Raw genomic sequence first — 25,983 nt, forward strand, 5'->3', positions numbered from 1 at the left:
GACACCCCCCCCCCACTCAGCCTCACTGATGTGGTCCAAAGGAAAGCAGAGCAGTACATTTGGCACCAGCTTGGCTGCAGGAGTTGCCGGAAGCAAGCGTACAAGGTGCCATACAACCGTCTTAGGAACTCCACTCCGGATTTGGGTGGGGTTTACTCCTTAGCCTTTTCTTCTCCGAAAGAAAAGCGGCCCAGTTCTCTGAACAGTAAAGTTATCCCCTGCAGAAGGAATGCACTGCCACCCACTGCCTGTGTGAACCAGATATTCTGTAAAGGTAAAGGTAAAGGGACCCCTGACCATTAGGTGCAGTCGTGGCCGACTCTGGGGTTGCGGCGCTCATCTCGCTTTATTGGCCGAGGGAGCCGGTGTACAGCTTCCGGGTCATGTGGCCAGCAGGACTAAGCCGCTTCTGGCGAACCAGAGCAGCGCACGGAAACACCGTTTACCTTCCCGCCGGAGCGGTACCTATTTATCTACTTGCACTTTGACGTGCTTTTGAACTGCTAGGTTGGCAGGAGCAGGGACCGAGCAACGGGAGCTCTCCCTGTCACGGGGATTCGAACCGCTGACCTTCTGATCAGCAAGTCCTAGGCTCTGTGGTTTAACCCACAGCGCCACCCACATCCCTAATATTCTGTAATCGGCACCCAACGGAAACCTGCAGGGCCACCCCAAAGAGACTGCCATATAGGAGGGGATGCTTTGAGCAGTTTCTGCACCACGGCTGCTATAGCCACAAAGATACTTCAAGCCCCTGCCTGGAGCAGGGCTAAGCCCAGTGGATGTCAACAGCTTCTGGGATGCTCCTGGCATATAAGTCAGGAGTCCAGGAAAACAGATCTGGAAAGAGCCACAAATAAGGGGCACAAACATTCTTTGTTTGGATTTCAACAAAAAACCCCAAAACCCCAGCTCCTTTCACAGCAAGAGTCCAGGGCTCAGTCATTCTCTGAGCCTTCACAAGCAAACTGAGTGTCTTCCTTACAAGATGGCAGCCAAGAAGAAGTTCCCAGGTGCCCATAACTCCCTCTGAAGTCCCTGGCTGGACGGCTCCTGCTCCTGGCTCAAGAAGCAGGGGACCCAGCTGGGTCTTGGCTCAAAGACAAGCTCTCCCCAGCAGGGACGGCCAGAACTAAATATACTTGTAGACCACCTTCTCACGAACCGTCTGCACTTCCATCTTGACGGGGCACTTGTACAGGAAGGAGAGCAACGTCTCTGTGTAGCCAATCAGGAAGTAGAACTTGGAAGGCCGCAGCTTCTGCAGGAAAATGGCGCAGATGATCAGCGTGTTGGCACGGCGCTTCAACACAATATCGCTGGCCAGGCAGCCATGGAAGGTGCCATAGATTAACTTGCGGATGAAGACATCCTCCACAGAGCGTTCAGCTGCCCCTCCTTCGCCACTCAGGTTACCTACAGGGCAGGCAACAAGACAAGGGGAAGGGGGGGGGAGGTCATTAATTCATTAATTATTGTATTTCGATCCCACTTTTTCCTCCAAGGAGCTCAAGGTAGTATACATAGTTCTCATCCTCCCCATTTCATCCTTACTGTGAGGTAGGTTAGGCCAAGTGTGAGTGACTAGCCCAACATCACCCAATGGGCTTCATGGCTGAGTGGGGATTCAAACCCTGGTCTCCCAGGTCCTAATCTGACACTCTAACCACTATACCACACCATCCTCACTGTGCTCTGCATTCAGGAGGGTCATAGCTAGCGCTGGTGGTTTCAACCAGCCTTTTGGTTCACAACTTTCACTGGGTGGCAAAATGGCCGAGCCAATGAGGACATGGCTCTCAACCTAGGTCAATTCCAGGGGGAATTATTATGCCTTTATTGAATTGCATTAATTGTTTTGATGAATTAGTGGTTGTCTTTTTGCTTTATTTATATGCCGCTGTGTTCGATATGATCGTGACTGAAATGTATGTTTGTGATTTAAGGCTCTTGTGGTTGTTGTGAGCTGCTTTGAGCTCAGCATCTGTTGCTGGAAAAGCAGAATTACAAATATTAAATCAAATCAAAGTGACTGAATACCCTTCCAAGGAGGCCAGGTTTGGAAGAACTTTGTATGCAGCTCATAACAAGTCCCAAGGGAGTATCTACACCTGCCAAGAAAACCACCCATTGCAGACAAGAACACCGAATGAGTTTCTCTTTTCAAGACACAAGCAGTGTGGAAGATGTCAGGAGTGATGACCCCCCCCCACTCCTTTCCCCAACAATAGTGTCCTAGGCCCTGTTTGATGACAACAGCCCCAAACCCAAAACCTTGCAGGAAGGAGTGGCCGCAGACCACTTGTACATCTCCACCTTTTCCAAATACAAGTGTCAGAACAGCCCATTCCCTCCCCCCCCCACTGCCCCCCAACTCACTTGTGTGCTGGGAGAGCCAGCCCTTGCGGTGTGCAATGAAGTGGGGTGGGTGGGCTTCCTCATAGGTTACGGGCTTGTCTCCTTTCCCAACACGAACCCGAGCTGCTCGGTTCTGCAAGAGAGGTGTTGCAGGAGGTGTTGACCTCTCTCACACAAACAGCATGTGTGCGCACAGGAGAATCCTATGCCATCTTTATAATAATGGAAGGCATCTTGCCCTTGCCTGTAGTGCCACAATACACAGGAAGCCAGGGGTGGGCAGAACCTCACAGCCCTCTGGGTGATTTACAATACATCCACAAAGACCTTTGACTCTGGCACCAAAGGGAGTGGTTTTTTTCTAATGCAGATTGCTGTGCAAGGAACATTTATACAAGAGAAAGAAGACTCTTGGGGAAAGAAGACTCAACCCCCCAACCCCTGCTTGAACGCTGTGGTGCTGATTATGATCCCCTTCCTGACCTGGCCTTTCTATTGAAAGGTCCTGACAGGGGTGGGGGGTAGAGGCTCCCTTGAACCCAACTCAGCTGTGGCATGCTCAGGGCCCCTCACAGGCCTAAAAGGAAAGGTAAAGGGACTCCTGACCATTAGGTCCAGTTGTGACCAACTCTGGGGTTGCGGCACTCATCTCGCTTTATTGGCTGAGGGAGCCGGCATACAGCTTCCGGGTCATGCGGCCAGCATGACTAAGCTGCTTCTGGCGAACCAGAGCAGCACACGGAAATGCTGTTTACCTTCCCGCCAGAGTGGTACCTATTTATCTACTTGCACTTTGAGGTGCTTTCAAACTGCTAGGTTGGCAGGAGCAGGGACCGAGCAATGGGAGCTCATCCCGTCGTGGGGATTCGAACCGCCGACCTTCTGATCGGCAAGTCCTAGACTTTGTAGTTTAACCCACAGCGCCACCCGCGTCCCTGGCCTAAATGTGAGGTGACCTAATTCATACAGAAAAATCCCTCTGCAGACCAAATGAAAGGTGCTCCCAACACCTTTTAGCACGGTATGTGTTAGCTTTCTGCAGCAAGCAAAGTCAGAGAACCCCATTTGAAACCCTGGCCCTAGAAGGACAAAAAACCAGTCTTTCCTGCAAAAAGGCCGAGTGCTCCACAGCATTCCCAGGACAGCAGCCACCCAAGTATCTTTTAGATCTCTCAGGCTCTTACCTTACAGCAGGCAACACTGGTCCGGAAATCCCGCCTTGTAGAGAGGTGCCAAGAAGTATTGCCAGGACTCCCTACAAAGGCCTGAAAACAGAATGAAAATCAGGTACTCATCTGACACAATGGAGAACTAAACCAAACACCTCTATGCATATTTTTAGGTTAGCTCAATAGCTCCCTTGTAGTACAGGGGACACAAGCACACACCACACTTTCTAGGTCTCTAGCACCCACTGCTCAGAGATGCTGTTGCCTCTGAACAAAGAGGTGCCATTTAGTTATCAAGAACCAACAATTTTAGAATGATGTTGGATAGCAACTAAGGGGTTTCCAGCTGTAATGGTTTAAGAGAATATGAAAAAAAGGGTTATAAATGGGTTAAAATCTAATGGTAAGGATTTGCTGAACCAATAAATTGAAGTGGAATACAAAAAAGGGAGGTATGAGGAGGTCCGGGAAATAAGCTAAAAGAAAATAAGTAAAAGAAAAAATGTATGTTTTTAACTGTTTTTATTTTGTATTTTTCTTTTTTCTTTTTCATTTTTACTGTTATATTTAAAAAAAAATTAATAAATATTTTATTAAAAAAAACAATTTTGGCAGCACTCATAGCCTCCAAGAAGGTTATGTCCTCAAAAAAGAGAAAAAAACAACTAGAATTAAGGGACTGGCTACCGAGATTGTGGAAAGGTTTGAATCGTATGGGAAATAAAGAGGATGGACTCAAAATCTTAAGACAGGAAAGCAACGATACTCAATAGCCATTACTGAAACCTGGTGGAATGAGATTCATGAATGGAATGGAGGAACTGAAGGGCTTAGATTATTTTAAAAGAACAGATCATTAAAAGGATGCATACACGAATGAAGAAATCTACAAACCTAAACACTTGGGTAAAAAGTTTTTTAAAGAGGGAAATAACAGCTACATCTTTGTGGGAGCATGCTGCAGACTGTCATGCCAAAAAGAAGACTTGAATGATGCCTTCCTAGATCTAGAATCACAGGACCCTCAGGGTCATCTAGTCCAACTGTCTACAACGCGGGAATCTTTTATCCAATGCAGGGCTTCTGTTTGAGGACCCTGAGATTAAAAGTCTCATGCTCTACCGACTGAGCTATCACAGCCAGATGAGCACATTTTCAACTATCCTGATATATACCAGAAGGCAAGCTTTGCTGAATCTAAAATTCCTGATGCCTGGCTGACAACTTCGTCTTCCAGAAGCACTGGAAGCTGCTTGCACGTGGGCTAGATAATACGGGCTATTTTTAGGTGATGGACCGTACCAAAGAGTGGCTCCTGGAGAGAAGAGGCAAGTTGGATGCCCTAGGGTTCCATTCTGGGCCTGGCATAGTTGAACATATTCCTCTATGACTTAGATGGAGGATGCTCATTAAATCTGCAGAAGACACCAGACTGTGAGGGGTAGTGGATACATTTGAAGGCAGGAGAAGGACGCAATATTTATCCTGACAGGAGAAGAACAGGATGGGTGACACCTGGCTTAGCAGGAGCACGTGTGAAAAGGAACTAGGGGTCTTAGTAGAACACAAACTAAACAGGAGTCAGGAGTGCACTACTTCCGGGTTAGCGCCTCCGGGAATGGCAGATTTCCTCTGATCGGGAGGAATCCGCTCCGTGGAAATCAGGGTCTGGCCACCACGGAGAGGCGGAGACCCACTAAAAACCACAGGCGGGAGAAGCCTGTGGACGTGGGATTCGGCTGGCACCTTTTGCGCCTCCCCTACTCACGGGGAAACCCGGTTTCAGGGATCCGGAGCGACGTGGGGTGAGCGGCGCGGTGCTTCGAATCGACTGCTTCTTTCACGGAGTGAAGCCGCATTGCTGTTGCCGGAGAGCGCTGACTTTTTCCTGTGGACAATTGGACTCTAAACAACTACCCGTGAGTAGAACGGAAAATTGGATTTCTAAACTTCTTAATTTGGCATCGAAACGGGAAGGTTTCAAACAGGAAGACCGCCTTCCTCTTTTGTAAATAGATTGAAGCAAAGACGTGGCAAGCTAAAGCCTGGAAAGTCTTTTGTAAAGGATTAAATCTCCATCAGTTAAAATTACTAAACCCCCCTTGGAAGCAGGAGAAGAGGGGGGAAATTCTAGATCGTTTAATGCCTGCAGGAGAGAGAGTGAAGAAAGATAAATCACCACCGTTTCGAACCTGGGAACGGGCTGCCAGTAAGATTGACGTTTTGGGAAAGTTCATTGACTGTGAATAAAACGTATGTTGACAGATAGTTAAATAAGAGAAATATATTGCTTCCATTGTTTCCTTTTGCACTTAAAAAGGAGCAAAAAAAGTAACTGAAAATCGAAACTAATTCTGTCGCTGGATCTGTGTTTAAAAGGATGGATACAAATAGAAATTGTTTCCCCTAGAGGGAGCTTTTGAAACTGTTGCAGGAATGGAGCTGGGGAATTTTCCAGCTGCAGAGATTAAAGAGCGTGAGAATCAGAGTCTGACCTTGGACAAGAATGTTGACAGAAGAGGCCTTAGTGATTGCATTTTGCAAGACAAGTGCTTTATTGGAACAGCTTCATGAGAAGACGGATGTGATGATTATTAAAATTGACAATTTGGGACAAAAAATGACTGAGTTGGGACTAAAAGGGAATACCTATACAGAAATTACTCAGGAATTGACCCAGGAATCTGTTTTGACATGGCAAGCTGTGGAGAAGACAAAGGAGAAAGTTGTTGTTGAACCTCAAGTAATTCAAGTGGAGAGAGCCCTGGCCTCACAGAGGCAATTTGATGAACATAAGCTGTTGCCCTTTATGATCGAATCTAGAGAAAGCCAGATTTGGTGGAATGGAGCCCTGCTTGGATTGGAGAAGGAAAGTTGGATAGATCCTCCTATGCAGGGATGCTCTGGCCTTTGGGATCTGGATTTGGGTCAGGGGGAGAGTGGCGCTCTGAAATATATTTTGGACTTTAGTTTTGACTATGGAGAATGGGCTGACCTGTCGAGAAGGAATAAAGACATTGTTAGGTTGGAGTTTCCCCGAGATCTACTCCTCAGTGCCAAAGTAAGGAAATTAAGAACAAGATCAGCAGAAGATAAAGTAAAGTGCATGTATAAATATGAAGAAGATCTGCAGAAGGGACATGGAAGAGAGTTAAGAGCCTCGGACAGAAGGTCACCAGGTTGATGGACTATATGGTATTGATAGAAAGGACTGACAGAATCCGAGACCAGGGAGAAGAGACGGTGGAAGAAGATTGAAAAAAAAAAGTTTAAAAAAAATTATTTAGAGAAATGTTGCAAAATTAATGAGTGTTAGAAAAATGTTGGAATGATATTATATGGCTTTAGTAGAAATGTTATAAGGAGTTAAGTATAAATAAATTTTAGGGTTTTAATGGTAAGATAAGCTTAAAATAAATTAAGATAATTAAATGACAGAAAACAGTGAAAGATGGAAAGGATTTGCTGAAATAATTAATAACTAGAACACAAAAAGGGAGGTGTAAGGAGGTCGATGAAACAAGTTAATGAAAGATAAAGATATGGAAATATTGGATGTGTTTTTAACTGTTTTTGCTTTTGTTTTTGTTTTTATGTATTGTGTCTTTTGCTTTTTTATATGTACAGTGGTACCCCGCAAGACGAACGCCTCGCAAGACGGAAAACCCGCTAGACGAAAGGGTTTTCCGTTTTGGAGGCGCTTCGCAAAACGAATTTCCCTATGGGCTTGCTTCGCATGACGACAGCCCATAGGGAAATCTCCGGGACAGTGGGGAAGCGCAGCGCGTCTTCCCCACTGTCCTTGGACCTCCTCCCGCCGCCGGACATCGGAACGAAGCTCCGATGCCCGGCGGGGGGGGGGGGGAGAACGTCTCCTCCCGCCGCCGGACATCGGAACGAAGCTCCGATGCCCGGCGGGGGGGGGGAGAACGTCTCCTCCCGCCGCCGGGGATCGGAACGAAGCTCCGATGCCCGGCGGGGGGGGGGAACGTCTCCTCCCGCCGCCGGGGATCAGAACGAAGCTCCGGTGTCCGGAGGCGGGGGGGGGAACGTCTCCTCCCGCCGCCGGACATCGGAACGAAGCTCCGATGCCCGGCGGGGGGGGGGGAGAACGTCTCCTCCCGCCGCCGAGGATCGGAACGAAGCTCCGGTGCCCGGCGGCGGGGGGGGGGGGAGAACGTCTCCTCCCGCCGCCGGACATCGGAACGAAGCTCCGATGCCCGGCGGGGGGGGAGAACGTCTCCTCCCGCCGCCGGACATCGGAACGAAGCTCCGATGCCCGGCGGGGGGGGGAGAACGTCTCTTCCCGCCGCCGGACATCGGAACGAAGCTCCGGTGCCCGGCGGCGGGGGGGGGAACGTCTCCTCCCGCCGCCGGACATCGGAACGAAGCTCCGGTGCCCGGCGGGGGGGGGGAACGTCTCCTTCCGCCGCCGCGCATCGGAACGAAGCTCCGATGCCCGGCGGGGTGGGGGGAGAACGTCTCCTCCCGCCGCCGGGGATCAGAACGAAGCTCCGATGCCCGGAGGGGGGGGAGAACGTCTCCTCCCGCCGCCGGACATCGGAACGAAGCTCCGATGCCCGGCGGGGGGGGGGGAGAACGTCTCCTCCCGCCGCCAGACATCGGAACGAAGCTCCGATGCCCGGCGGGGGGGGAACGTCTCCTCCCGCCGCAGGACATCGGAACGAAGCTCCGATGCCCGGCGGGGGGGGGGGAACGTCTCCTCCCGCCGCCGGACATCGGAACGAAGCTCCGATGCCCGGCGGGGGGGGAACGTCTCCTCCCGCCGCTGGACATCGGAACGAAGCTCCGATGCCCGGCGGGGGGTAACGTCTCTTCCCGCCGCCGGACATCGGAACGAAGCTCTGATGCCCGGCGGGGGGGGGGAACGTCTCCTCCCGCCGCCGGACATCGGAACGAAGCTCCGATGCCCGGCGGGGGGGGGAACGTCTCCTCCCGCCGCCCGGCATCGGATGGCTTTCCTGAAGACTTGGGGTGGGAGGAGGGTTTTCCTTCCCACCTCCAACATTCAGAATGCTGTTCTGAATGTTGGCGGTGGGGAGGAAAAACCCTCCTCCCACGCAAGCCACGGGAACAGAGGGAAAGCGCTGCGCGCCTTCCCCTCTGTTCCCGTACCTGTCCTGAAGGCTTGCGGTGTGGAGAAAAGCCCTTCTCCGCACCGCCAGCCTGGCAAGCGGTTTCCCTAGGAACGCATTAATTGATTTTCAATGCATTCCTATGGGAAACCGTGCTTCGCAAGACGAAAAACTCGCAAGAAGAAAGAACTTGCGGAACGAATTAATTTCGTCTTGCGAGGCACCACTGTATTGTAATGTATTGATTTGTATTGTTTATTTTTTTCTCTTTCTTTTTTACTTTTTTCCTTAATTCTTAAACTTTTAATAAATATTTTTAAAAAATAAAAAGGAGTCAGGAGTGCACTGTGGAGTAGCTAAAAAGGCTAATGCAATTCTAAGTTGTACCACCAGAAATCATACAGTGTTTAGACTGTGAGAAGCAAGGTCTCACCTGGAGTGCCCAATTCTGGGCCACGTACAGTTTAAGGATGATGTTGACATAGTGAGAGATGCCCAGGAGAGGAGGAACAAAGATGGTGAAGGTGCTATGAGGAAAAGTTGAAGGCATTGGGCATGTGCAACATACAGAGACAATTAGGAGACATAAAGGTCACCTTTATGTCTAGACAGCATCTTAAAAAGCAGAGACATCACCTTGCCAACAAAGGTCTGTATAGTTAAAGCTATGGTTTTCCCAGTAGTGATGTATGGAAGTGAGAGCTGGACCATCAAGAAGGCTGATCGCCGAAGAATGGATGCTTTTGAATTATGGTGCTGGAGGAGACTCTTGAGAGTCCCATGGACTGCAAGAAGATCAAACCCATCCATTCTGAAGGAAATCTGCCCTGAGTGCTCACTGGAAGGAAAGATCCTGAAGCTGAGGCTCCAATACTTTGGCCACCTCAGGAGAAGAGAAGACTCCCTGGAAAAGACCCTGATGTTGGGAAAGATGGAGGGCACAAGGAGAAGGGGAAGACAGAGGACGAGATGGTGGGACAGTGTTCTCGAAGCTACCAGCATGAGTTTGAGCAAACTGCGGGAGGCAGTGGAAGACAGAAGTGCCTGGCGTGCTCTGGTCCAGGGGGTCACAAAGAGTCGGATGCGACTAAACGACTAAACAACAACAACAACAGGTCACCTTCAAGGTGGCGGTTGTTGGACCACAATTTCCCTCATCCCTAGCTGGGTCTGATGGCTGCTGTGGCCCAACATCTGCAGGCCACCACCCTAGCTGCCCCTGACGCACATGAAGTTGGGCAGGGCAGGAACTGAAGGTGAAGAGATTTAGACTGAACTTCGGGAAAAACTTCCTGATGGTGAAAGCAGCTGAAGGTTCACCGCGCCTCTTCCAGGCTTCGTTGGAGGCTTTTAAGCGAAGGCCCCTTAAACGTAATTTGTCACGTTTATATCCCGCCTTTTCTCCTCCAAGGAGCTCAGAGTGGCGCGCAAGGCTCGCCCCACTTCCCTCCATAAATCCCACCACAACAACAACCCTGCGAGGTAGGCCGAGAGGCAGCGACGCCCCCCCCCCCAAGTCACATGCGGGGAGCTTTCTGGCCGAGTGGGGGCGTCTGAACCCTCCGCGGTAGCGCGTGGAGCCCCTTCCAGCCCCACCCCCCAAAAAACGACTTCCTGACCGCCCTCAGACTCGCCTCAAGGCCCCGCCGAGCCGCCACCGCCGTCCTCCACCAGGGGGCCGCCATCTTGGGACGCGACGTAGGGAAGAAGGATGAACCGGCCAAGTCTCGCGAGAAGAGAGGAGGGCGAAGGTGCCCGGATGTACTCGGAGACTGGGGGGGGAGGGGAGAACCCGAGCCCCAGCACGTTATGGGTCGAGTCCAAAGAGAGAAGCCGAGCACGTGCTGCCTCACAACTTCCGGTCGCAGTGCGACACCTCCTGGAGCGTGCCAGTTCTGAATTCCAGGGACTTCATCTAGATTTAAAACGGGCATCCAGTCTCTCAGTGACTATTCCAGGGGTGATCGGAGCTGATGCGATTTCACCCGCAAGTTGCGGGGGGGGGGGGGGATTTGTCCAGAAAGCTGTCTGGCAAGGATGGCTATATCCAGAGAGAAAATGGGCTCTTCTTGGGTTTTTTTGTAATTTAAAAACGAAATCCAGTCGAACAGCAAAATATAAAACTTGGAATCACAGAATTGTATAGTTGGAAGGGATCGCGAGGATCATCTAGTCCAGCCCCCTGCAATGCGGGAATGTTTTGCCCAATTTGGGGCTTGAACCCACGTCCTTGAGATTAAGAGTCTACGGAGTGAGCTATCAGTTGTTAAAACAAGAGGGAAAAGGTCGTGTGATTTTCTCAGTTGGAATTCTTGTATGGGTAAAGAACATAAAAAGAGCCTTCTCCCATTCTCACAGTGACCAACCAGATGCCTGTGGAGAATCTCATAAACAGGACCCGAGTACAAGAGCGCTCTCCGCAACTGGGATTCAGAACCATTATTTCTGCCTCTGACTGTGGAGGTAGAGCATAGCCGTGCCGGCTAGTACCCATTGATGGCCCTCTCCTCCCCAAATTTGTCCAGCCCTCTTTGGAAGCCATCCAGGTTATTGGTCATCACTCTCTCCTGTGGCAGCGAGTTCCATAGTTTAACTGCACTGCATGAAGGACTTTCTCTTACCTGTCTTGCTTCTTCCAGCATTCAGTTTCATTGGATGTCCATGGGTTCTAGTGTTATGAGTTTCATATTCATCTTTACGCCCCCCCACCACCCTCAGATGTAAGATGGGGCAGCTGCTGAATGCCGGCCTGATGGTAGCATATGTTCTGTCCCCTCCTCATGGGCTTGTTGTCTAGTGCCCTGTTTTTGACATCCAGGAACGTTGACACCAAATGGTTCCTTTGCAAGCCCTATCAATCAGCCAGTGATCAGCCTTGCCTTCCAGCCCAGCCATATTGAAAATGAAAATGACCCCAGCATCACCCATGACACCCGAAGTTGGGCAAGCAGGTGTTGTTCTGCAGGCCTGATTAGCCCATGGCTGGTGTCTATAGGATTGCTTTCACACACACCCTGGATACACCATATGGAAAGGGGGGAAATCACTAAAGCAAAATAATATTTTATTTTATTTTGTGGAGGAGAGAGTAAAACAGGGGAAGAGGGGTCTCTATGTCTCCTCCTGTGTTCTGGAGGAAAGAAGGTACGGTGACGTCTTAGTGAAGGACCCATTTGCTGGAGCAATTAGCCATTTACCTCCCTCCTCCATACCTGCCCTGTTTTATATGGGGTTATGCCAAGTTCTGATGGCACCAGATGCTTCTGACAAAACCAACCAGTCCACAGAAGCTTGTGACTCAAGGTCACCCTTTGCTCTCTGTTGCCCCAGGCAGGCCGACTAAGGTGAAAGCTATTTGGTAAGTTATGGGATGCGGGTGGCGCTGTGGGTTAAACCACAGAGCCTAGGACTTGCCGATCAGAAGGTCGGCGGTTCGAATCCCCGCAACGGGGTGAGCTCCTGTTGCTCGGTCCCTGCTCCTGCCAACCTAGCAGTTCGAAAGCACGTCAAAGTGCAAGTAGATAAATAGGTACCGCTCCGGCGGGAAGGTAAACGGCGTTTCCGTGCGCTGCTCTGGTTCACCAGAAGTGGCTTAGTCATGCTGGCCACATGACCCGGAAGCTGTACGCCGGCTCCCTCGGCCAATAAAGCGAGATGAGCGCCGCAACCCCAGAGTCGGCCACGACTGGACCTAATGGTCAGGGGTCCCTTTACCTTTACCTCTACCTTTATTTGGTAGGTTGGCAGGTTGGCACCAGAGAGTGGCTTCAATAGGACAGGGTCAAAACCGGGTGTTGGGGGTGGGCCATTATTATTCCCCCTCCCGCCTAGAGCCACAGCTCTGCAACCCTGTGCAACCTCTGAAGCCCCATCGTTAGAGGGAAGGGCAGCTTTGACCAAGAGACAAACCACCAGAGAATTGCCGAGGAACACAAAGAAATGTGTTTGTGCTGCTTTTGATCTTTATTCCATTTCCACCCCATCTTTCGCACACGGAACTCAAGGGAACGTCCATGGGGTTCTCAGACAGGCCCCAACCACCAGAAGCGCAGAAGCATTGGCAAGGCGGCCCCATCGCACATCTGTCCCAGTCTTATGTCCTGGTTCTCCTTCCTCTTCAGAGGAGCATCTTGTGGAGGAAGAAACACCTGGAATCACATCCTCCACCAGGCTGGTGGCTGCAGAAAGTGGGGGACCACAGGCGACCAGTTTGTGGGGTCCTCCAGCTCTTCTTGGTTGGCTGGGACAAGGCCAGAACTCTGGTTTGCAAAGCGCCCACATTCGGCAGATTCTTGCAGTTAGGAACCAGGTTCTTACAGATAACACTGTACTGTTGCGCTCTTGCTCACAGGGATGCGGGCTGGAGAATAATTATTATTTGGGGTGTGCGCACAATCATGCACACACACGGCACTCGCTTGCGGGGGCTGCTGTGGTTGCTCCCCAGACTGGCCAGCATCCTTGCTTGCCCAGAGCCTCTGTCCTGTGTCTGCCTAGATGCCCGCTCCTTCTGGGCAGCTGCCACCCACTCCTTCAGATCCCTCCTGCTTGGGCCTGTCCTTTGGAGCCTCGCTGCAGCCACTGAAGGCTTGGTTCTGGATCCCGTTGCTGCTTTCAAGAGCAAGGCTGTTGGCGATGACCAGGCTGCTTTTTGTCTTCTGCTGCACACTCAAGTGGATGCTATCAGGCCCTAGTTGGTGGGAGGGAGAGAGAAAGAGGTAAAGTCAGCCACCAGGCTCCCTAACCTCACATGAAGCACCCCCACCGCATGACAGGTGTTATGTATTGAAGTGCTTACCCTGGCCACCAGGGGTATTGTGTATACAGTGGTACCTCTGGATGCGAACGGGATCTGTTCCGGAGCCCTGTTCGCATCCTGAAGCGAACGCAACCTGTGTCTGCGCGGGTCGCGATTCGCCGCTTCCTCGCATGCGCGTGACGTCATTTTGAGCGTCTGCGCATGCGCGAGTGGCAAAACCCGGAAGTAATGCGCTCCGTTACTTCCGGTTTGCCGCAGAGCGCAACCCAAAAATACTCATCCTGAAGCTACTTCAACCCAAGGTATGACTGTATAGTTTTCACTCAGGTCCACATCAGTTAATTTAGGCAGGAAACCCTTGGGGGTGTTGTTATAATGTTGACAGCCGGCAGCCTATAAAAGCAGGCCAGCTGAGGTGTTCAGTTCAGTTCAGTTCCAGCTTACTATAAAGAACCACTTGGAGAAATCTCTGTGTCGTCTGCTTTGTCAACCCACTACTTAATAGCAGCTATTCCGGAGGACAGTTGTTGTCTCGGTCAAGGAGCATGCACAGAAGAGAAGCGCTGACCGCCATGATTTGGTCATAGCTCTGGTCTAATTGCTGGGAAGGAGGGAGCTCATAAGAATATACGAAGAGTCTGCTGGATCATGGCCCATCTAGTCCAGCCTCTTATGTGACCGTCCCAGATGCCTCTTTTGGGAGACCAGCAAATAGGATCTGAGCACAAGAGACCTCTTCCCAGTTTCCAGCAACTGGGATTCAGAAGCATTGCTGGCTTCATCCGTGGAGGCAGAGCAGAGCCATTGTGGCTGGGAGCCCTTGATAGCCCTCTCCTCTGTGAACTTGTCTTTTAAAGCAATCTGAGTGGGAGGCCATCACCAAGTTGGACGACCATTGCTGCCTCCTGTAGGAGCAAGTTCCATAGTTTAGCTCTGTCCTGCATGGCGTGGGGGGCCTTAATAATAATAATAATAATAATAATAATAATAATAATAATAATTTGTTCCCCAGCCACCCTGGGTGGCTTCCAACAAAGGTTACAAATACATTAAAATGTCACACATTAAAAACTTCAGATGTCTTCTAAATGTCAGGTAGTTGTTTATCTCTTTGACATCTGATGGGAGGGTGTTCCACAGGGCGGGCGCCACTACCGAGAAGGCCCTCTGCCTGGTTCCCTGTAGCTTTGCTTCTCGCAGGGAGGGAACCGCCAGAAGGCCCTCAGCACTGAACCTCAGTGTCCAGGCTGAACAATGGGGGTGGAGACGCTCCTTCAGGTATACTGGGCCGAGGCCGTTTAGGGCTTTCAAGGTCAGCACCAACACTTTGAATTGTGCTCGGAAACATGCAGAGAGACAGGCACTGTGCTGGGCGAGTGAGGACTTGGTACAGAGCAGTGCTGCCAACTCTTCAAAAGTGGGGTGTATTCTAAATAAGCAAGTTAAAGCTGGCACTGAAGATTAAACTGGATTAAACAGCTTACATGTGTTTTGCTGTGCTATTAGGAAATTCTTTTTGCACAGTTTGGTTTTGAAATGCATTGTTTTCTTTGCTGCAAGCCACTCTGAGCATCTTTTCGTGTGGGTGTGAGAAAGTGACATGGGGAAAAAAGCGAATGAATGAAAGCTCAGCTGGATTTGCATCTTTCCGAAACGCTGGAGAAGAGAGGAAGAGATGGGCCCGTTCGACAGGAGGAGAACCCAGAGTGAGGTCTCATGGAGAGAGGAACCCCCTGCAGCAAGCAAACTACCTCTGCAGAGCACTTCCTTAGAGTAATTCAGGAAAGAGCAGTTCTCTCCCACCTCACCCCACCTGAGCAATGGTGGGCACCCACTTCCCCTTCCTGTCACAGGCGGCTTAAACTGTGCCTCCGTCCCCCTGTGCTCCTGTCCTCTTTGCCCCTCATTACAGGCTGTCTTGGGACGCGGGTCGCGCTGTGGGTTAAACCACAGAGCCTAGGACATGCCAATCAGAAGGTCGGCGGTTTGAATCCCCACGGCGGGGTGAGCTCCCATTGCTCGGTCCCTGCTCCTGCCAACCTAGAAGTTCGAAAGCCCGTCAAAGTGCAAGTAGATAAATAGGTACCACTCCAGCGGGAAGGTAAACGGCGTTTCTGTGCGCTGCTCTGGTTCGCCAGAAGCAGCTGAGTCATGCTGGCCACATGACCCGGAAGCTGTACGCCGGCTCCTTCGGCCAATTAAGCGAGATGAGCGCCACAACCCCAGAATCGGCCACAACGGGACCTAATGGTCAGGGGTCCATTTTACAGGCTGCCTCAGCAATTGCCCCTCTTTGTAGGGGTCCGGCTTGGGAAGGCAAACTGGCTCACCGAAATAACTGAGGGCCACAGGCAGGAAGACGAGTCCGTGGAGCATCCCCAGCAGTGTGATGATGAGGTTGAGGCGGAAGAAGAAGATCTGGATCAGCTGGGCTTTGGCAAAGGCCAGGACTACGATGCCCGGGAGGTTAGTCATGGCCACGCCAGCAAACACCTGGAGGGAGAGCAAGCAGACAGCACAGGCTGGTTATACCCAGAAATCTCCAAATGGGGGAGAAGGGGCAGAGTTGGCTCACAAAGCAGGGACTGCCTCTGCAGGCAGGTGAGGAGTGCTATGGCCTTGGCAGCCTCACCAACATAGCCCAACGCCCAGTTGGCTGCCCACCAGATAGACATAAACAGCTCCCAAGAGTGGAAGTTGGAAAGTGGAGGGAGAGGCTGAGGAGCTCTTGTGCCAATTTGGAGCTGGTTCTGGATGACCAAAAGCAATGTGTTTATTTGGGGGGGCAGGGGGGCACAAGTAATTCTGGAGAGGGGGAGCAGAGGTTTGGACAGCCATCCATCGGATTTTTTAGCTGTGATACCTGCAACGCAGGTGGCGCTGTGGTCTAAACCACTGAGCCTACGGCTTGTAAATCAAAAGGTCAGCGGTTTGAATCCCCACGACGGGGTGAGCTCCCGTTGCTTGGTCCTTGCTCCTGCCAACCTAGCAGTTCGAAAGCACATCAAAGTGCAAGTAGATAAATAGGTACCACTCCGGCAGGAAGGTAAACGGCACTGCTCTGGTTTGCCAGAAGCGGCTTTGTCATGCTGGCCACATGACCGAGAAAAACTGTCTGTGGACAAACGCTGGCTCCCTCAACCAGTAAAGCGAGATGAGCGCCGCAACCCCAAAGTCGTCCGTGACTGTACCTAATGATCAGGGTTCCCTTTACCTTTACCTTACCTGCATTACAGGGAGATGACACTTGGGGTCCCTTAGGTAAAGGTAGAGGGACCCCTGACCATTAGGTCCAGTCGTGGCCGACTCTGGGGTTGGGGCGCTCATCTCGCTCTATAGGCCGAGGGAGCCGGCGTACAGCTTTCGGGTCATGTGGCCAGCATGACTAAGCTGCTCCTGGCGAACCAGAGCAGTGCACGGAAACGCTGTTTACCTTCCCGCTGGAATGGTACCTATTTATCTACTTGCACTTTGATGTGCTTTCGGACTTCTAGGTTGGCAGGAGCAGGGACTGAGCAACGGGAGCTCACCCCGTCGCTGGGATTCAAATCACACTCTACAATTCACTGATTCTACGAACCAGCTCCAAAGGCCCCATGAGGGCAGGGCCCCTACAGAGGCGGATTTAGGGCACCGTGACCAGTTACACCACACTGGGCACCAAGCCTAGGGGGCACCGCAGGACACCACAATTCTGATGCAATGAATTGAGCAGAATGGAAGTGGAGAGGCAAGAGGGGGGTATGTCACCGTGGACATTTGAAAGACCAAAGCCTGGTCTCTCTTCCCTGCTCCAATGTACCCAAGCAGCATCCTAAACGAAGCCACAGACCTCCCGCATGTGCCCCTCTCCCCACGACTCACCGCACTCCCCATGTTGACTGTGGCCTCTCTGGCTCTCTCCACTTTGGTGGCCTGTGTGCTGATAGCGAAGGAGCGGGTGATGTGGGAGACAAACTCCACCGAAATGCCCACAGCCTGCCGGGAGGAACAGAGCCTTTGTCAGAAGGATGAGCAGCTTTATTATTATTATTAAAACATATTATTATTATTATTATTATTATTATTATTATTATTATTATTATTATTATTATTATTATTATTATTGCAAAGCCCACTTGGTGCATTTGCTGGGCCAAAAAGCCCCAGTCGTTTTTTTTGTACCATGTGTGGCAATTTCGACCTGATCAGCAACGGGCACAAAAATTGCACCTTGCACATATGTGGTGCACCTGTCCCAAGGTGAAAGACTTCTGGGAAAAGATTTATAATGAATCGAAAAAATGTTGAAATACACATTTATTAAGAAACCAGAAGCCTTTCTGCTTGGAATAACAGGTTTGGAATTGCCCAAGAAATATTGTTTTTGTATGCCACAACTGCAACTATAATTTTTTTGGTCAAAAATTGGAAATTACAAGAAGTACCAACAGTGGAGGAATGGCAGATGAAGATGATGGACTTTTGGGAGCTAGCTGACCTGACCGGAAGAGTCCGCGACCAGAAGGAGGAGGAGTACCAGGAGGAATGGAAGAAATTCAAAGTCTATTTAGCTAAATATGTTGAGATAACTTAAATATAATTACTTGCAAGTACAGTGGTACCTCAGGTTAAGTACTTAATTCGTTCTGGAGGTCCGTTCTTAACCTGAAACTGTTCTTAACCTGAAGCACCACTTTAGCTAATGGGGCCTCCCGCTGCCGCTGCGCCACCGGAGCACAATTTCTGTTCTCATCCTGAAGCAAAGTTCTTAACCCGAGGTACTATTTCTGGGTTAGCGGAGTCTATAACCTGAAGCATATGTAACCTGAAGCGTATGTAACCTGAGGTACCACTGTATCAGATAGGCCTAGGATTTAAATATGTGATGTTGTAGAATACTATGTTGTTAAAATGAAAAGAAAGAAAGATGTTAATCAACCAAGTAAATTCTATGTAAAAATAGTTTTGGAAAACTGCTACAATGATTTATATGGAAACTCAGCCAGGGGGATTCGAGGAAGTCACCCAACAATGTTAACAAAACTGGAATTATGACAGTTAGGATAAATGTTTGTTCGTTTGTTTGTTTAATGTTTTCTTTTCATGTTTGTGGATTTATGTGTCATAAATTTGGAAAACTAATTTTAAAAAAAATGGAGGGGGGGAATGCACCTTGCTTCTGTTGCGACTGAAGGAGACATATGGTCCAACCTAACCTGGGCACCTGGTATGGAAGCGAGAGCTGGATCATAAAGAAGGCTGTTCGCCGAAGAATTGATGCTTTTGAATTCTGGTGCTGGAGGAGACTCTTGAGAGTCCCATGGACTGCAAGAAGATCAAACCTATCCATTCTTCAGGAAATCAGCCCTGAGTGCTCACTGGAAGGACAGATCCTGAAGCTGAGGCTCCAATACTTTGGCCACCTCATGAGAAGAGAAGACTCCCTGGAAAAGACCCTGATGTTGGGAAAGATGGAGGGCCCAAGGAGAAGGGGACGACAGAGGACGAGATGGTTGGACAGTGTTCTCAAAGCTGCGAACATGAGTTTGACCAAACTGCGGGAGGCAGTGGAAGACAGGAGTGCCTGGTGTGCTCTGGTCCATGGGGTCATGAAGAGTCGGACACGACTAAACAACTAAACAACAACAAGTCAAATTGCCTTTTATATTTGCAAGCCAGTTTGGTGTTTTGGTTTCATTGTATGACAAGGGCTGGCTTACCGTCACCAGGTTGATGAGGGAGATGGCGTTGAAGGAAATGCCCCACAGCGTCATGGCTCCCTGGGTGTCCACCAATATCATGATGATGGTGAACAGGTTGATGAGTCCTGAGCGCAGGTCCATGCCCAGCAGGACACAGCAGACCAGGAAGGTGGGGAGCAAGCAGACGGCCAGGTTGATGACTCCCGCAAGGGCGATGCTCAGGAACTGCTCGTAAAAGACATAGGTGATCCTGCAGAAAAACCACAACGGCGGTGGGAACACCAGCGAGGCACAGAGACCCACTTTGACGCTCTCCCCAGAGCCTCGCTGACCCCAGGGGTGAAGAGAAGGGAAACTAGGGACAGTTTCCCCACCAAAAAGGACAAGATGCACTTTCTGGTCCCTCGCCAGCCGCTCCCGACATCTTACGTGTATGGGAAGACCGTGAAGTTGGGGTCCGTTCCTGGCACCTGCCGCATGGCAGCGGTGATGTTGGCCGCCAGTTCCCGGGCCGCCTTCAAGGCTGCTGTGTACTCCTGCGAGTTTTTGAGGGGCATGTGGTATGCCATGAAGCGGGATGCTGTGGAAAGAGGAGACAGGCGCTGCAGTGGCCCAGCTACCCAGAGGGGCTGCACCCCTTCGGAGGGGCATTAACCGCCTCCCTACTCCTGCAGCCTCCCACCTCTGAAGTGGGGGACCAGGGAGATGGCACTGGCAAGTATATGAAGCCAGAAGCCCACCTCCCCGTCTGCATATCCCTCCATCCACCCTGGTTGCCACAGCAAGAGAGTCGGTGCCCTCCTGGCAGGGCAGCAGAATTCGCACCTGGGGCTTCTTTTTATTCTGGGGGGTGGGAGGGGGGAAACACTCACCTATGATTTCCCCATCTGGCCCCAGACGCACAGACGTGTCATAGGCACCACGACCCCTGGAGAAAAAGATGGGGGGGCACGTTGAGTGTCAGAGAGAAGCACTCCCCATGGCAGACCCAATGCAGCAGGTGCAAACTGGAAATGGCCCCAGAGGCCTTTTTATTTTATTTTATTGATTTATTTATTGTGATTATTATCCCGCATCCTTTCTTCCAAGGAGCTCAAGGTGGTATACAGTGGTGCCCCGCAAGACGAATGCCTCGCAAGACGGAAAACTCGCTAGATGAAAGGGTTTTCCGTTTTTGAGCTGCTTCGCAAGACAAATTTCCCTATGGGCTTGCTTCGCAAGACGAAAACGTCTTGCAAGCAGTGGCGTAGCGTGGGGGGTGCAGGGGGGGCCGGCCGCACCGGGCGCAACATCTGGGGGTTAGGGTTAGGGGGCGCAAATCCACAGGTTAGGGGGCGCAAATCCACGGGTTAGGGGGCACAAATTACTTGCCTTGCCCCGGGTGCTGACAACCCACGTTACGCCACTGCTTGCAAGTTTGTTTCCTTTTTCTTAACACCGTTAATACAGTTGCGACTTGACTTCAAGGAGCAACTCATAGAACGCAGTGTACATAGTAGCCTTTTTTGAGGTTTTTAAAGACTTTGGTGATTTTTGAAGCTTTTCCAAAATATCTTTTGCAGCCATTTGGTAAGTTAAGCTTTTAAAACTTTTTAGGGGGGGGTTGGATTTTGGGTTGGGGTGTTTGGAATTCAAGGACTTGGTGTTGGGAAGGGGTTTGCAAAAATCTAGAAGCTTGTTTTCCCCCCCTGCATTTTTATGATTTTCTGTGACCATTGGGCCACTCTGCTGTTTTTTTAAAAAAATTCTAGGTTTGAATTTCTGTGTGCTGGGTGGCTGGGGGAACAGTTGGGGAGGGGTTTGCAAGAATCTGGAAGCTTGTGGGTTTTTTTCTGCATTTTTATGATTTTCTGTGACCATTGGGCCACTCTGCTGTTTTTTTTAAAAAATTATGGGTTTGAATTTTGAAATGCTCTTTACATTATGTGTGACTTTAAAGAGCACTTAATAAACTCTTGTTGTACCAAATTTGGCTTTGTTTGGACTTTTTTTGACCATAGGAACACATTAATTGATTTTCAATGCATTCCTTTGGGAAACCGTGCTTCGCAAGACGAAAAATTCGCTAGACGAAAAAATTCGTGGAACAAATTAATTTCGTCTTGTGAGGCACCACTGTACATACTCCTCGCCCCCATCGCAGCATTCTAGCCTCACCACCACAACAGCTTTCCTGTAAGGCAGGCTAGGCTAAGAGACACTGTGACTGGTCCAAGGATACCCAGCAAGAGGGGGGATTCGAACCCTGGTCTATCTCAGGTCTTAAATACAGCACTCGAACCACAACACCACACTGGCTCAAAGCCCAGGATAGTAAAGGCTTAGGGCATCCCAGCTGGCTAGCAGGCAGCCAAGCTGTTTGCTGCCTACAGTTCCCCAAACGGCTTGGAAATAGCCAGCCCCATGGATGGTTCACACATCAAGACCTTCCTCAGATGTCCCTTCCTCAGGGCCTGGATTTGGAGCTCTCACCCCACAGAGACACGGGTGGCGCTGTGGGTTAAACCACGGAGCCTAGGACTTGCTCCGCGATGGGGTGAGCTCCCGTTGCTCGGTCCCTGCTCCTGCCAACCTAGCAGTTCGAAAGCACGTCAAAGTGCAAGTAGATAAATAGGTACCACTCCGGCGGGAAGGTAAACGGCATTTCCATGCACTGCTCTGGTTCGCCAGAAGCGGCTTAGTCCTGCTGGCCACATGACCCGGAAGCTGTACGCCGGCTCCCTCGGCCAATAAAGCGAGATGAGCGCCGCAACCCCAGAGTCGGCTACGACTGGACCTAATGGCCAGGGGTCCCTTTACCTTTTACCCCACAGAGGTCCAGCTGCCCCCAGGAAAAAACTATGGGCTCCATACCAATCTCCAACCTCCTTGTGTACCATGTCCTGCAAAGTCCACTTGCAGCCTGCCTACCCTGGCCTGGCCTCGTGGGCTCCACTGGCTCAATCCGGCCGTTCCTCAGCCTCGGCACTCCAGCTGGCCCCCCCTTTCGGTAGGGGTGCCTCTACAATGCACAGCCAGGCAAGGAGACCCTCTCTGGGGAGGGGGGAAATCATTCCCTGCTGTAGGAACAATCGCCCAGACCCAAATCCTGACCCGCACACATACACATACACATACACACCCCCTGGTGCTTGCAGTACTCACGCCTTGGGGCATTTCAGGTTGGGCATGTCGTGGAGGAACCAGGGCAGGAACCGGTGGAACTCCTCGACACTTGGCCGGAGGGTCCCGCTTGTCGGAGCCATGCACTTGTTGAACAGGCAGGACAGGGAAGCTGGGGGAGAGAGAGGCAGAGGAGAGGCAGAGCCCCAGGTCCAGGCAGGAATCTCTGGTCCCCTCCAGCTGCAACCTCGGGCAGGGAAACCCCCAGGGGACGTCCCACCGCCCCCTATACTTTCACAGAATGATAGAGCTGTAGAGTTGAAAGGGCTCCCCAAGGGTCATCCAGCCCCACCCCCTGCAATGCAAGAATCGCAGCTGAAGAATCTCTGGCGGGTTTCTCTGCTTACTGTCGGTGGAGGGGCAGAACTGGCCCTTATCTGGGCCAAAGCTGTGGACGCGGCAGCAGCTGGAAAAGGGGCTCAGCCAGTCGATGAAGTCGTCCACCCAGGAAGAGGCAGGGATGGCCAGGAAGGACCTGGGGGGAGAGACAGCAGCATGGAGGGGGGCCAAGGCCCACGGCCAAAGAGAGAGCGCAAGGCTTGAAGGGCAATAATAATAATAATAATAATTTATTATTTGTACCCCGCCCATCTGGCTGGGTTTCCCAAGCCACTCTGGGCGGCTTCCAGAGACCAAAAATACACTAAAATATCACATATTAAAAACTTCCCTGAAAAGGGCTGCCTTAAGATGTCAGGTAGTTGTTTATCTCTTTGACATCTGGTGGGACGGCGTTCCACAGGGCGGGCGCCACTACCGAGAAGGCCCTCTGCCTGGTTCCCTGTAGCTTTGCTTCTCGCAATGAGGGAACCACCAGAAGGCCCTCGGCGCTAGACCTCAGCGTCCGGGCAGAACGATGGGGGTGGAGACGCTCCTTCAGGTATACTGGGCCGAGGCCGTTTAGGGCTTTAAAAGTCAGCACCAACACTTGGAATTGTGCTCGGAAACATACTGGGAGCCAATGTAGGTCTTTCAAGACTGGTGTTGTGTGGTCTCGGCGGCCGCCCCCAGTCACCAGTCTAGCTGCCGCATTCTGGATTAGTTGTAGTTTCCGGATCACCTTCAAAGGTAGCCCCACGTAGAGCGCATTGCAGTAGTCCAAGCGGGAGATAACCAGAGCATGCACCACTCTGGCCAGACAGTCCAAGAGACTGGCAAGAGAGCAGGAGGCAGGCACAGGGCACTTGCTCGTCCCGGGCTGCCTCGGCCGTCTTCCAGGCCTTAGGCCCCTCCAGGAGCACCACCTGTGGTCTGCGGGGTGGGGGCTGCCCTTGGAGGAAGGGGCAAAATGAAAAGCTGCAGTGGCTTTCATGGACTGGCTTGCCAAGCCCAGCCTGAGGTGCCACTGGTGAGGTGGAACGAGGAGGGGTGGAGTTGATCTTGCAGTGATCGGATGCAGGAAGCTGGGCTCATCCTGCCTGAGAAGGGCGTGGGGTGCCAGGCACCTGATCCTGGGCCCGATGCTGAACCTCAAAATATCAGGAGAAGCTGCTCAATGCTTGACTGGTCCTCAGCTGGTTGGGGGCTGCCTTGATTTTGAGCTTATTGCCCGCTGGAGCCCCACAGACCATGAAGAATCTCCTGTGCCTCTTCTAGAGGCTGGAGGGCCAGACCACACTACCTTTCCTGTATGAATAATAATAATAATAATAATAATAATAATAATAATAATAATAATATATTATTATTATTTGTACCCCGCCTCTGATTGTGGAGGCAGAACATAGATGTTGTGGCTAGTAGCCATCAATAGCCATCTCCTCCATGAATTGGTCTGTTCTCCTCTGAGATCTTGATAATAATAATAATAATAATAATTTTTTATTTGTACCCAACAAAGATTAAAAATACATCAAAATGTCACACATTTAAAACTTCCCTGAACAGGGCAGATGTTTTCTAAATGTCAGGTAGTTGTTTATCTCTTTGACATCTGGTGGGAGGGCATTCCACAGGGCGGGCGCCACTACCGAGAAGGCCCTGTGCCTGGTATGAAGCAAACTCCAGGCTGCTTTCTAGCATCTGCCTGGGGGTCTGCGGCTCCTTCTCCCCCAGGAAGGGTCCGGGCAAAAGAGCTTCTGCAACTGCTCTTTTACCACCATGCCCTCCCCGGTCAAAGCATCTTTCTCTCTGCCCCTGTAGGACGAACCCCCCAGGAACCCTCCCTCTCTCTATTTTTTCTTACATTTCCTGGCAGGTTTGTGGAGGGAAGAGCATGCAATAATATTCTGGCGTATTTGAGGGCAAAACTGGGGGGCGGGCGCTTTTGTACACCCACCCACCCACCCCTTTTTTACAGGAGCAGAACGGTGCCTCCAAGCAACTTACACGTTGGGGAACTGCACGGCGGACTGGATCTTCTGCGTCAGGGAGTTGTCATCGCAGCCTGAGCTGGAGCAGACACCGTTCATCCCTTCCACCGTGGAGAAGTTGTAGCCCGGCGTGGTGACGAAGTAAGTTGGGGCCCCCACCATGAAGTACGTGTTCAGGTACTGGAAGTACTGCAACATGTAGGAGTCCTGGGGAAAGCAAAGCATAAGAACAGAAGAACCACCTAGGACATGTGATAAAATGGGGGAAAAATTGGGTCCATCTCCTTCCCTCTCCTTGCTACCTTTGCCTTGAAGGAGCAGCCCGAGAGCAGAGCCCCAGCAGACTCTGAGCTGCTCTGCCCTCCCTGAGCCCAGGCCAGCCCTTAACATCACCCTCCCTGCCTCTTTCATCCCTCAATGAAGGCTCTTTGCCCTTCGCTACTGGAAATTAAACAGAGAATGGAGAACCGGAGGTGGACATTTAAAAAAACTGTCCCCATTGGCTCAGCCACTGGAGATCTTGAAAAGGGGTAGAGGGAGGGGGGCTCAAAGACCCTGGAAGATCCTGGATGCTACCTGGGAAGGCTGGTATGTAGGAAAGAGATGGGGGAGGTCAGCAAACCTACCAGCACATCACTAACTGGCAGCCCTGCTGACCCATACTTCATTAAACGGGAAATACTATTTTTAATGTTGCTGTCATTTTGCTTGCTTGCCGTACGATAGAACTGTTGTTCATTGGACCTGTTTATATTGTCATTTTTTTTGTATTCGTGCTTTTCTGTTTCTTTTTATTACTCCGTCCACTGCTCTGGGACTGAAAACATTCTATGAAGAGTGAGCTATAAATACTGCAAATAATTTAGTTAACAAAGCTACTGGAGGAAGCTAGGTGGAATTAAGCAGCTTCCTTCTTTAAGGTGCAGAGCACTCAGACTCAGCCAAGTCCTCAAGTCCCCTGAAGGAACTTCCTTGTGGAGAAGCCCCTTGGGGAACCATCATCATCGCTGCCCCAGAAGACCAGCAAGTCAGCCAGCTCTTACCGTGGGCATGGCCAGCTCCTGATTCAGCCCCACTTCGACATGCAACATCAGGAAGATTCCAGCGCAGAACATGAAAATGAAGATCAGCATCTGAAGGTAAGAACGCAAGAGGTTCTCTGCAGGTGAAGCAGCAGGATCAGGCCAAAGAGTCTAGTTCGGCATCCCAGTCCTGCCTTGCCCGCAACCAGGGACCAACCAGAGGCTCCCAGGAAACACACAAGTCTCACCTGAAGGCCTTTATTTTATGTGTTAGATGGATTCCCACCCCCATTCTCTCCACCCGTCATGGGTGGGTCTGTGGGCTTCCCAGGTGGTGTCTCATCCTGACCAGGGCCTGCTTAGTGGTGGCTCCCCTGGACCTTCAAGTCACACCCTCTCCCACCTCTGATCCTGGAGGAGG

General features: G+C 51.0%; 2 protein-coding genes across 2 annotated transcripts in view; both read right to left on the reverse strand.

Annotated features, from left to right (window-relative positions):
- Nucleotides 1-857: 857 nt before the first annotated feature.
- On the reverse strand, nt 858-10,385 carry MRPS24 (mitochondrial ribosomal protein S24). The gene is made up of 4 exons (XM_083514486.1): nt 10,258-10,385; nt 3,543-3,623; nt 2,380-2,491; nt 858-1,416 (listed from the first exon to the last, which is right to left on the reverse strand). Exons 1-4 carry the CDS (start codon nt 10,306-10,308, stop codon nt 1,133-1,135), a joined length of 528 nt encoding a protein of 175 aa, XP_083370612.1. The 5' UTR covers nt 10,309-10,385; the 3' UTR covers nt 858-1,132.
- Nucleotides 10,386-12,565: 2,180 nt separating this feature from the next.
- Nucleotides 12,566-25,983, reverse strand: part of NPC1L1 (NPC1 like intracellular cholesterol transporter 1) — a 28,107-nt gene continuing 14,689 nt past the window's right edge. Inside the window, exons 10-19 of the mRNA XM_083514130.1 lie at nt 25,584-25,673; nt 24,557-24,747; nt 22,576-22,703; nt 22,211-22,340; nt 19,939-19,994; nt 19,496-19,646; nt 19,085-19,316; nt 17,247-17,360; nt 15,713-15,875; nt 12,566-13,313 (exon numbers count right to left, since the gene is read on the reverse strand). Of these exons, the coding sequence (XP_083370256.1) occupies nt 13,117-13,313; nt 15,713-15,875; nt 17,247-17,360; nt 19,085-19,316; nt 19,496-19,646; nt 19,939-19,994; nt 22,211-22,340; nt 22,576-22,703; nt 24,557-24,747; nt 25,584-25,673 (1,452 nt within the window). The 3' untranslated portion in view covers nt 12,566-13,116. The remainder of the gene's footprint in view (nt 13,314-15,712; nt 15,876-17,246; nt 17,361-19,084; nt 19,317-19,495; nt 19,647-19,938; nt 19,995-22,210; nt 22,341-22,575; nt 22,704-24,556; nt 24,748-25,583; nt 25,674-25,983) is intronic.

This window comes from Podarcis liolepis (assembly GCF_965112155.1).
Source record: "Podarcis liolepis genome assembly, chromosome: 7".
NCBI lineage: Eukaryota > Metazoa > Chordata > Lepidosauria > Squamata > Lacertidae > Podarcis > Podarcis liolepis.

Excerpts from the sequence above, each read along its gene's own strand:
- MRPS24 (XM_083514486.1), bottom strand. The coding sequence starts at position 10,308 with ATGGCGGCCCCCTGGTGGAGGACGGCGGTGGCGGCTCGGCGGGGCCTT. Across the intron at positions 3,624-10,257 it reads CGGCTCGGCGGGGCCTTGAG|GCCTTTGTAGGGAGTCCTGG; the intron begins GCGAGTCTGAGG and ends TTCTGTTTTCAG. Across the intron at positions 1,417-2,379 it reads CTGGCTCTCCCAGCACACAA|GTAACCTGAGTGGCGAAGGA; the intron begins GTGAGTTGGGGG and ends CCTGCCCTGTAG.